The following is an 11,622-nucleotide window of genomic DNA, read 5'->3' on the forward strand; positions in this document are numbered from 1 at the left end:
AGACCTTCCTGTTGGTTTCACTTTCCATGCAAGCACCTCCCTTAAGTAGGCTGTTGTGTTCTACACCTTATGTTTCAAACAATCCAGGATCCCCCTCTTGGTTCACAGTCAACCTCTAAAACTTTGTCCTCAGCATCTAGACAAAAGGAGTTTTGCCCGAGTTTTCTTTTATTATGGGCACAAATATTAGAATTTTGTTGTAAGACAGCTCCCTGTAGATGTCAGAATTTAAGGACAAGCACACTGCTGTGTTCAGCTACAGCAACAGTATGTAGAAATTGATTAAGCATATGAAATTGCTTAGAAAGATGAAACCCTCTAAACAGGCTACTTACACTTGACATGATCCAGAGATTTCTTCCATCCAAGTACTAGATTTTCCTTCAGCTGCAATAGTGCCAGGAACCAGATTGTGCCGTATAACCTTTGGGCACAAAGGAGTTGCAACCAGGTTCTTCACAATCCACTTTCTTCCCTATGATTGAAGAGACTAAAAATACTACAGTGTATGACAGACATAAAAGCAGCACTGGCCGTAGTCGGTAGCCAACAGGTTACGCTAGCAGAACCACTTGAAGCAAGTGCAGATCAGCATCTTCCACCTGGGAAACATCCCCAAAAAGATATTAGCCAGTGAAACTGGAAATCATCTTTGTGGATTTTTTTTTTTTTTTTTTTTTTTTTTTTTTTTTTTTTTTTTTTGCACTCTCTTACAAAGGAAATGGTAGCCAAAAAAAGTTTATAGGACTCTTCAAGTTATTAGTGCAGGGGTACTAAAGTATTTCTATTAACACAGGGAAAGTGAGAGCCGTCAACTTGCGAGGCTAGAATTTTATTGTTCCGTAAGTCAATACATATACATAGCATATTTACCAGAAATTGAAAGTCTGAGTTGTTGACATTAGCTCAAAACTTTCTTGTGCCCAAGAACTCACCTTTTATCCCAACATCGAGCAATACAGTTTGGCAAGTATAAATTTTCTTAATGTTAAATCAATTTCACTGATAGGGAACATTTCTTTTAGACCAAGCTAAATGTACCAATTTGGAGAAGAGTTAGACACGGGCTAAAGCATACAACAGTACGGTAAATGTCTGACACTTGGGTTTACAGCAGGCCATGCTCAAATCCCTCTCCCTGTGCCAACTGTACAAGCTTGTAAGAGACGAGCACCGGGAGCTCTTCTGAAGCACGGGGCATCATCCGCAATACTGAAATTTAGTCACTGGAAGAAAGACACACCTCTATTGCTATTCAACAGTTCGATAAATCTCTAGTATCAAAAGAACCTAGCTATTATACCCAGTCAACATTAAAGCAAGGAGTTCTCACGTGTACTCCAAAAAGAGAGTTAAATTCGTATAGGACAAACGCCGCATAGTTTCCTCATCCTGTCTCCTTCATACTTTTTGGTCACCTCACCTGTCAAATCCAATGCATTTCTGGCAACGGCTTAAACCTTTCTGAAATTTCTGCCCAGGCAGAAGTCGTTACTGCATTTAGCGCCATATCCAATTTGTTCAGTTCTTCTTAACGTGTCACTGAAGTATAATTTACGCAATCTTAACTGAAAACTGATGCATCTCAACAGCATCTCATGAAGTAGCTTGTGTCCCTACCTGCATATGAGATACCAGTTTAGAAATTACTTCCTTTACTATGCAGTAACAGTAAAAAAAAAAAAGAAAGTAAGAGTTCAACTGCTGTCAAACCCATTAAAAAGCAGATAGACTATTTTATGCATAGATTAAAAATAATTTACTTTCCCAAAATAATGTACAATTAGAAGCAGTTCACACTATTTTAAACACAGAGCTGGAAAGTGTCTGAAGAAAAACTATTAAGTCTGAACGACATTGCACTGAAACAATATGCTGAAATGCTTTAAACTTCTGTCTTGCAGCACAACTGCTTGTAACCATGAATTTTTATTTAGTATGTGCACTAGGTAGGCTGTCAGACAGCTGCGAAGAGTCGTCTCTGTTTACTTTCTCCTGCCACCTCCACCACTCGCAAGCATGGTGGCCACCCGAATGAAGATGTTCAGTGTATCTGTGTAGATACCCATGCACCTAGGAAACAGGAGGTCGAAGTTAATACTGTTGAACAGGAAACAGGAGATTGAAGTTAATACTGTTGAACGGGAAACAGGAGATCGAAGTTAATACTGTTGAACAGAAATAGTATTATTTGGTGTTTCACACCATTATACCTCATTTCTAAAAGCCTTCATGAAGCGTCTGTAACAAAACCCAACTATGATTGTCCTCAAAGCTTGATATGTCAAAAAAACCCTGTATTTTTGTTCTACCATCTGTGCCGGCAGAAACTATTTGGAGCAGACTTAACAGACAATATACTGTTCTCATGCAGTACCCTCTGCTTTTATGCTGTACTTTTATCTGTTTATCTCCAAGAATTTTGAAGAAGGTCAGTATTATTCTAAAAAACCAGAATCAAGGAGGTAAGACCAGACAGACAACATTTACAACCAAGTTACTTGTTAGTCAGACTTGGTCTTTACTGAGCGTCAATTAATCTTTCTTTCCCTATCTATCACACTGTTTTCAAGCTTTTATTTAGCGACAAAGACTAGTGAATATTAAGTTACTACAAAAGAGTTAACTTTTTTGTCTCGGCTGATATTGACAGGTATTTTCAGGAAGCAGCTATAAATTCTCCCAGCAATGCTTTAGAAAACAAGAATACTTTTTAGAAAGTACTGCTGGAAGCGTGACACCACACATTCAACCCCCTTTCTCTCATTTCAGGCAGATGGTTTCAGTTTTAACTCCACTAGCTATTTTCGCATTGTATTTTTAAACCCTGTGATTCTTCACATTTAACAGCAATACGCTTTTGAACAGTAAACAAAAGGTCTGGCTGTTTTTAAAGCATACTACGATACAGCTTGAAGCAAATTCTTACACAGACAATGAGATCAGCTGTGTTAACACAGAATACTTACGCATTGATTGGATCATACTTTGGTACTCCGTAATACGGAATAGTTTCTGCACGCTTGATAACATGCTGCGTATCGTAGAGCAGGAACATGCCAAAGAGTACCAATCCACCATAAACAGCTACCGAATACAAGCCAGCACCAAAAGCAGAAGTAGGAGGCAAGAACATGGATCCTGGAGAGGAATGTACAATAGCGTTAAAGAAAGCTACTATACGTATCTGCTACTCCGAGGCGGGTCAAATTTCAGTTACTGTAGCACATGTTTTTCAATGAGTATTCAATTCTCAATTTGTGGCGCGTATTTGATACCAAGAGCTTTAATACGCAAGCTGAAGATGCCACGTAAACAACCTGATCCAGTAATTTTGAACACCCTAGGGAATCACGTGTACTTTCCTTCATGTCTAAGTGCGTCTGTCCCTAGGACAATAACAATGCCTAGAAACACGTAAGGGAGAAGAGCAATTGGATCAAGAACTATGATCACGTTTACTATCTTCCCTAGTCACTGGCAGCAACTAAAAATACAAGCCACAACTATCGGCCGTTTGTCAGATTAACACCTGTCAGAACTGTAACTTCATCTTTGTTTTCAAGAACAAATTTAACAGAGTATTTTCTGCTGTGCTAGAGTTGTAAGGCAAATCTTAACTGGACAGACCAGTCTACAATTAAACATGAGCTGCATCTTAGCAGCTTAAGTTTATAACCTACTTTATCTGACAGTATTAAAACAGTATTTTACCAATTGAAGAGGCAAGAACAAAGCCTAAGCCTATTCCAAGTGGTCCTCCCATGTTCAGAAATTTTTCACTCGGAGCACACATGGCCACAGTGGAGAGCCCTCCGACGATTCCAGCGGTATACCAGGCAGCTCTGATCAGCAAAGGACCTCCCAAGAAGGCTAGAGGAGCCACCACTGCACCCATGACACCTAGCCAAAGGAAAACAAAACGACACCCATGAGATTTGGTAAAAACACCACCTGCCAAAACCATTTTCTTTTTTTTCCGGTCAGATAACATGGCTCAATCTAATCTACTTACATGACAAAATACCAATGCACTTGATCGTGCACCTATCTAGATAGGTGCACAATAAACTGGCAACCTTAAATTCCATGACCTACTTTTATCCAGCTCTGTAGAGTACTTCAAGGAGCTGGTCTTTGGAAGAAAGACTAACAAAAGTCAACATATCGATCTGTTCAAAACAGAGCTGGTAAGAGATACTCAGCATAGACTAATCGACTACATAATAGCCATAGGAACACTCAACACTGAAAAGCAGGGCAGATTTCTGCTACAATAATTAGACAAGTAAGTGTCAGACTTTTTGCTAAAGTCTTGTATGAAACCTCTATCTAGTCCATTAATATCACATTAGGTTGTTTAACTTAGTAACAATCACTAAAATAAACACAATTTCTTCTTGGTAGAAATGTTAGCTCTTGAGAGGCAAATATGATTCCAGTGCCTAACACCCACGTGTCTTTCCTGAACCATAAATTATTTCTGGCAAAACAGTTTTGAAAAATGATAGCCATGGTTATTTGAAGCAGGTACCATTAGTGAGAAACTGATCTGCACTCACAGCTTACGTACCTGATGGGAACACATATCTAAGAAGCTGTTTAACACCAAAAATCTCATTTTTCTAGTCGTTTTGAAATACTTTCCTATCCTGTACAGCTGAAGAACGGCAAGTGTAGGCAATAGTGCTTACAGAAGCTATAGTGCCAGAAAGCAGTCACAAAACCAAAGCAGCTATGAAACCAATTAGTTCTATCCAATGTGGCATATACGTGTCTCAAATTTAACTTGAGCATGACTTTTAGAAAATTATGAAAAAAATATTAAGAGTTGTGTTAAGGACGCTTAAGAAATCTTCCTGACATTCAGGAAGTTTTATTGGTCTCTGAAAAATCTTAACTCTCCTACAACGGTATATAAAAATTTACCTTAAAGTCAAAGTTCTGTTAAAGTAAGAATCTGGTCACACTGAAGCACAGACATCTCTACAACGAACACTAAAATCACATACCTGAATGCATCATCCAAGCCAAATGTTTAGCTGCTGGATTATTTTCATAGGATATGGACCTGACCAACATTCCAGCACCAATCATAGCTGCAAAAGTTGCACCTATTGCCTGTAAAAACACCATTACAGAGCTCAAGTTAGCATTAGGACATACGGTCTCTGTTCTAACCTCCTAGTCTAAAAGTCAATAGTGTAATTCTGAAAAGAGCAACCTAATTCATAACTGGAGCGTTTGTCAATTTTACTCCTGTAAGGTTACAGTCAAATCTTCGCAGATCCTAGCTTGTGGCAATTCCATTTTACTTTTACTCAGTCTTCTAGGAATCCAAGTTTAGCAGTAAGATAGCAACAATCTCTTAGTTGTGTAAGGTAAGAGAAGGAAAACATACGGTTCTGCCCCCTTACTCTAATCCTCATTAAGGTACCTGAAATGTTAGCCTTACTTTTTTCTTGTACATTTCTCCACCCAAAGCCAATACTCGGTTCACATGCTTTTGCTACCAACGATTTTCAAACCTCATTGCCTCCTCTTCCTGATGATTCTGAGCAGAATCATCCAGCAGCTAGCAAACTGATCAGAAATGCGCAACTTTGGTTTGTCACCAAGGATGCATTATTAAATTAATCTCCGTAAAATTATGTAGGTGTCGGCATTTAACTGTTATCGTTCCACTCCACTTAACACGCTGAATATGTACTAAGCAGACACATTTTGTTAGCAGTTTGCCTGGATGATTTGCCTACCAGTATCGTTTCAGCCTTGGCAAACAGGAGACAGCTTTCAAGGAGCCGTACAGAAGAGCGCAGGGAGGAGTAAGAATGCATAGGGACCTCAGTTTCCATTTTTAGAAAGTGATAAAAATAGTGTCATTAGCCTCAGATGGCTATTTATAACAGGTTCTTACTTGCGTGTAGCTGGTAAGGATAGCATAGCATTTTTTTGCTCGTGTAGTTTGTCTTTGACAAACTATCAAAGAAGGATAGAAGGTGCATGTCAGCATGTAATTAGAATCACCAAATCGTAAATGACAAAGTATCGTTAGGATACTTAAGTAGTCTTTATGGATAAGGACACCAGCGTAAGTGAAGTTTTGCCTTGCTTTTCACCAAGTAGTTTACACTTCACATTTTTTGTATCAACCATCACATTTGGGGTCTTTTCTCAGTAAACGTTTTTATTTTTGTAATATAAGCTTACCAGCCAGGAGCCTCTTGTCATAAGGCTCATGAGTGCCGGAGATCTGCTTACTGCTACAGCAGACAGTGCCGTCAAGCCAATGCTTCCCGCAAAGTACATGTAAGTAGAGCGAATTCTGTCTTTCACATACTGTGGCCAAATACTGAAAAATAAGCAGTCATACATAGCTGTGCAATTACCAGTATCAGAATGAAGACCAACTAAAAACACAATCAAGCTGTTAAATACATTCATAGCTATGGATATAAGGGAGGTTTCATAATAACGGTGTGGTCTAGCAACCTCTGCCACGAGTTTCCCTTATAACAGGGGGCTGAACTTTCAAACCTTGCTGGTCTAGTGTAACATTACTCTCTAGGAACACCGCAAATTACAAATAATCCTAATTATAGTTAAATTCTAAGGAGGAAGCATACATGGGAAACAGAATAACGAATGCTTTCTAACTACGGAAAAATAGAGAACGGTGTATATACAACAAACTGGTTTAAGGAAAAATGTCTGCAGAATGTGTACTGGGCACCGAGTAGCCTGCTGAGCAGCTCACAAATTGCTGAGTCACAGTGCACACGATTATCTGACATCACAAGACACGAACGTCATTTTGAGAGCTCTCACAATAGCAACGGACCTAGACGTGAATGAGTTTCTGCAGTATGATTTGGTCATACTACAGACAAGAAACTTTCCCTGCTAACACCAAATTTAAACACAGCGCACACATTTTCTCCCATTTTACTCTTTTGACCCATTACTTCAAGGCTTGTGGAGAACAAAATTACAGATAGCTGTACCGATGAAAAGCTTCTCATAGATACAACTAGCAAGCACTCAATATGAATGCAGAAGGTCATTTCCAAATATAAATGTAGAGTAAGTGAAGCAAAGTATCTCCAGAACTCATTTCTCCCAAGCCCATGCTTATCACTAATCTCTTTTTAAGTCTAACTATTTGGTTTTGCCATCACAGTCAGGTTTTTGCTGGCCAAAAAGCAATACACCAAAGTTTTAAGCAAAACACATTTATTAGAGCAGGGCTTATGCCATGATAAGTAGCATGTTCAAAGGAGACTCTCCAACATGCTGTACTGAAGTTTAATGAACAGCCTCTCAGGAACACCATGCAAAGTGGTCTTAACAATATGTTTTACAGAAGACCACCCTTCATAAATTATCTGTGGCACACCTCATAAGACATATTTATATACTCTTCATAAATAAATTCCAAATTTAGCAAAACAAAGGAACTCACTTAAGTCAAAATCCATTTAAGCTTGGGGAATTTAAATTTTGCTTTTAGTTATATGCTTTAAAATCCTGCACAGACCGAGGCAAGGGCTTTCTGTTCGAGCTTAAAAAAAAAATAAATGTAAGCTGTGTGTACACTGGGTAATACCAGCTGAAGAACAGACACATATAAAGAGGAGGAAGATTCACTTAATGTACCCTTTACTTAAAACAGTAAACCATCTTACTTACACAGCTCTTTCAATAGCTCCGATCTCACTGGACATGCCCATTCCATAGTAACAGAGGGCCCCCAGGCCAACAGCAGCCCCTCCAGCAACAATAAATCTCCCCAGACGGTCAACTGTATAAAAAAAAAATCCACACTCTCATGAATGCTTTTTCTTGGCTAGTTAATAACATCCTCACATGAGTTTTGTTGTATCTGTAATAGCTGATCCATGTTAGGATTCTTTCTTAAAGCTCCACTTAACTTTAAGTCACTGCATTACCAGTTCTCAATGAGCTACATGTGAAAAACTCTAGATTCAGCCTACTAACACATAAACCAGACTAAAAAATAAGAGACCAGCTAGTAACATGCCAGGTTTACTGACCTTTATTACAGTGACAGGAATTCCAATGCAAAACCAGTTAACAGGTTCTCCAACAGAAGAGTTCACCTGTCAGCTGGTTTAGTATACCATTTCACTATCCAGCTCGCTATGAAACAGGAGAAAAAACTAGAGACTGTGTCCTTTCCTCTCATTCATCTGCCCTTAATCCTTGCTCCTTCAAGAGCTCTTTGGTGGCAATTAGATCCAGATCAGTTTAAAAAGGGATTTCTAAAGCTCATGGGCAACAACACATGACTTACTATTGGTTTTTACTGTCTGATTTTCAGACATACTGCCTGTGTGCCACATATCAGATTACTGCTACAAATATAAATATCAATCATAAAATGTTGTTATAACTGAAGTAAGAGCAGCTGAGACCAAATACTTTCAGTTGTATAACTCCCTAAGACTATGCTTTTTCCTAATGTGTTATAGCCAAGACACTATCTAGCCAATCTACATATATTCCATTTGTCAATTCAATGCTACTACAGGACATTTACAAGTCTGTTCTGCTGAACACTGCTATCTAAAAAAATCCCTTTGTAATCCACTGAAATTACGATCCACGCTAGATGTACTAGCAAGCACAGTAAACCCATGCCTTACATAACCGTAGCACCAGAAACTTTTTTTTTTTGCAAACTGCACTCACACTGTAGAAAAATCCTTCATTTAAAAAGTATACAAAGGAGACGTAGCAAAGCAAGTGTTAGTGTATTTTTTTTTAATATCTGCAACCACGTCTCCATTAAGAGACAACCATTTTTTACTTAATAGTTCTCAACAGCAGCTTAAAGTAGAGACAAGAAGGAATTTCTCTATACTGTGACATATCTGCAGCTTTAAACTTTACAAGGAAAGAAAAACAGAGAAACTGTCTCCAGTCGTTTGAGGGAGATCGCTAAGCAAACTTACACATGAAACAATATTCTTTGTCTCTTTAACGGTTTGAAGGAAACCGATTCACGTGAGGACGTTTCAAGTTAAGCTTCAAAGATTCTTGGTATTTAAAGCAGAGCTACTCTACCTTTAAGTGCCGTTTCTGCAGATGGCTCAAATGCTGCTTCTTTAATTTCCTGGCCAATTTTTCCACGCCTTACACCCGTTCTTACTCTGGTGGCATAACACTGTTGGATTCAGAAATAACATAAGAAAGGTTCAATGACATAAAAAAGAAGACATTTCTTATCAATTCACTTGCTACACTTGAAATTGCTACATAGTCTCTTATTCATCTGTGCTTACCTCCCAAAGACTGTGCTCAAGAAAAACAACTGAACGTTAAAGCGTAGGAAGCTTTGTGAATAACGTTCACGCATTCTAGAAGTACAGAACCAATGCAGTGAATTTCAGAAGCTGAAGTTTTCAGTCTGCGTTTCTTCTACTCCAGTCCCACTGTACTAAACAAGGCCACGAGGCTTTTTTTTTTTTTTAGTCTAAAAACATACTCTTCAGTTAATTTTGTAAAAAAATTATTTTGCTTTCTATGTAAAAACACTCTTCATGGAAACACTTTTACGTAAAAAAAAATTCTTGCAAAACACTTATACTTTGCAGACATAAATTTGGGAAAGCAGTACGAAGTCTTTGTTTTCAACTCCAGCCTTGATTTAGAGAACAAACCTTGAATGAAGGCCTATAAACTTAAGATTTTTAAGGCTGACAAGCTCCAAATAAATATAGCATGCTGCTCAAAGTCTTAGGAAGCTGCAAGAGCAACACAGAATAAGCTCATATTTGAGTTCAGAAACTAATTTTTCCCAGGAATTTCTAAATTATTATACAGACACCTGAGCAACCAAGAGCTCACTCAAAGCTGTGAGTTTGTTACTAAAACCTGAAATCTACAAGCATTGCTATCATCAGCCAAGCCAGCAATAAAATTCAGGAAGTTTACCATAGCACTTCAGGTTTTTTTGTGTTTTGCATCTAACCAAATCTAGCCCAACGCTGTAATTATGTAGCACTTGCCACAGAAATAAAACCACCACAAAAAAAACCCTCAAGACAAAACAGCTGACAAAAAAAACCCCAACAAACTTAGGATGCTTAAAACAGTTTTCTATGCTTAAGAGGAAAACACAAAGGAGGTGAAGAATTTGCCACTGGCACTTTCACCAAGATGATGACAAAAGAGCAATGCTTCCTAACGGTTGTGAGTTACCTGGGCGGAAAGCAAAAGTCAAACGTCTTCTCTCAATAAAGAATAAACAGACAGCGTCTTAGGATAACAACAGTCCAGTTCTTAAAATTGCTGGCAAGATGCACGATAGTCCTACCATAGTTCAGAAATTGTTCTAACCTGGGCTACAGCTCTAAACACATATTGGGACTCAAGTCTTTGAAAAGAAAGTTTTTACTTTAATATTATATTTAAGACTCTTACTTGGAAACAGGGAGCTAGGAGGAGGTCAGACAAGAATTTCTGCTCCTCCCACCTTACATAGTAAGGCTTGTCCATCACTAACTACCTCCTTTAAGGTCTTTTTTCCAGTAATTTCAATGGAGAAATAGTCATTGGAACAAAAGATATTATTTCAATTGCTCTTAAACCCCCTGTTTTTTTGACTGAGTAACACTCTTCCTTCAGTAGATTAGAGCAGGTACCTCACACAAGCAGAAGGCTCGTGATCGTTCAAAACAGGTACTCCATGCAAAGCGATTCTTTTGGCAAAACACTCAACTCTAAAGTGTCAGTAGTCAGAACCTTTAGAAAGAGAATTACCTTACCTGGTTAGGCTGCCACAGCCTGTATGCTTTTATATTGGAGCTCCTCAAAGCTGGGGAAGCCTGAGTAATGGTGGGGCGGATAGTCTGGCATGATAATGCCCTCAGGCATACTAGCCTCGCAGCCAGCATGGTCACTTAGATAATTAGATAACACTGTGTTCCTGCAAGTACACAAGAAAATATGCTTTACTATTTTGTTATGTGGTTTTCAGACAACAAGGTACATTTACTACTTACTCTCGACTATGCCACAGCCTGTAATAGAAATGGTATTATCACTAGAGTACTGTAGCAAGAGCCAGAACCTTCATGCACTTAACTCTGTTCTATCTATATTTGCCTCCCATTTCCATCAGACTTATCTCTCACAACTTACCCGGAAACAGGAGGACGTACCACTTTCCATACATATAAATGTTTGAGCTACTTTGGCAACTAACTTTCATTTTGAGACGTAACACTGCGTGAGTACTCTGCCCTCCAAATTTACATAAGCTTCAGCTAAGTATAAACCCAAATGAGTAAAGAGCATAACGTACGTGGTGGAAAGAGTTTTAGAGAGGTTTTAAGCTACCCTTTGAAGAATCGATTAGCTTTATAGACGCGGCATTCCGTCAAGGTCACAGCCCAGAACAGCAAGTTCAGGTCGTCTTGCGCAGTTGTGATCCGAGAGACGCCGCTCATGGGCAAATCGACGGCACGAGCAGGCACCAGCCTGTGTATTCCATGGGTAGCATGAAAACTGCTAGCGTGCTGCCGCAAACAGTGCACGCCTTACACATAAAAAAACCCCCAAGCCCTTGCAGTTACACGTACTTTAATTATGACTATA

General features: G+C 38.8%; 1 protein-coding gene across 1 annotated transcript; it reads right to left on the reverse strand.

The window, feature by feature from the left end:
- Window positions 1-811: 811 nt before the first annotated feature.
- Window positions 812-10,962, reverse strand: GHITM (growth hormone inducible transmembrane protein). Its single transcript, XM_019473032.1, has 8 exons — window positions 10,791-10,962; window positions 9,088-9,187; window positions 7,690-7,801; window positions 6,211-6,352; window positions 5,013-5,121; window positions 3,715-3,903; window positions 2,970-3,141; window positions 812-2,073 (listed from the first exon to the last, which is right to left on the reverse strand). Exons 1-8 carry the CDS (start codon window positions 10,917-10,919, stop codon window positions 1,986-1,988), a joined length of 1,041 nt encoding a protein of 346 aa, XP_019328577.1. The 5' UTR covers window positions 10,920-10,962; the 3' UTR covers window positions 812-1,985.
- Between the last annotated feature and the right edge of the window lie 660 nt (window positions 10,963-11,622).

Source organism: Aptenodytes forsteri, unplaced genomic scaffold (assembly GCF_000699145.1).
Source record: "Aptenodytes forsteri isolate BGI_AS27 unplaced genomic scaffold, ASM69914v1 Scaffold134, whole genome shotgun sequence".
Lineage (NCBI taxonomy): Eukaryota > Metazoa > Chordata > Aves > Sphenisciformes > Spheniscidae > Aptenodytes > Aptenodytes forsteri.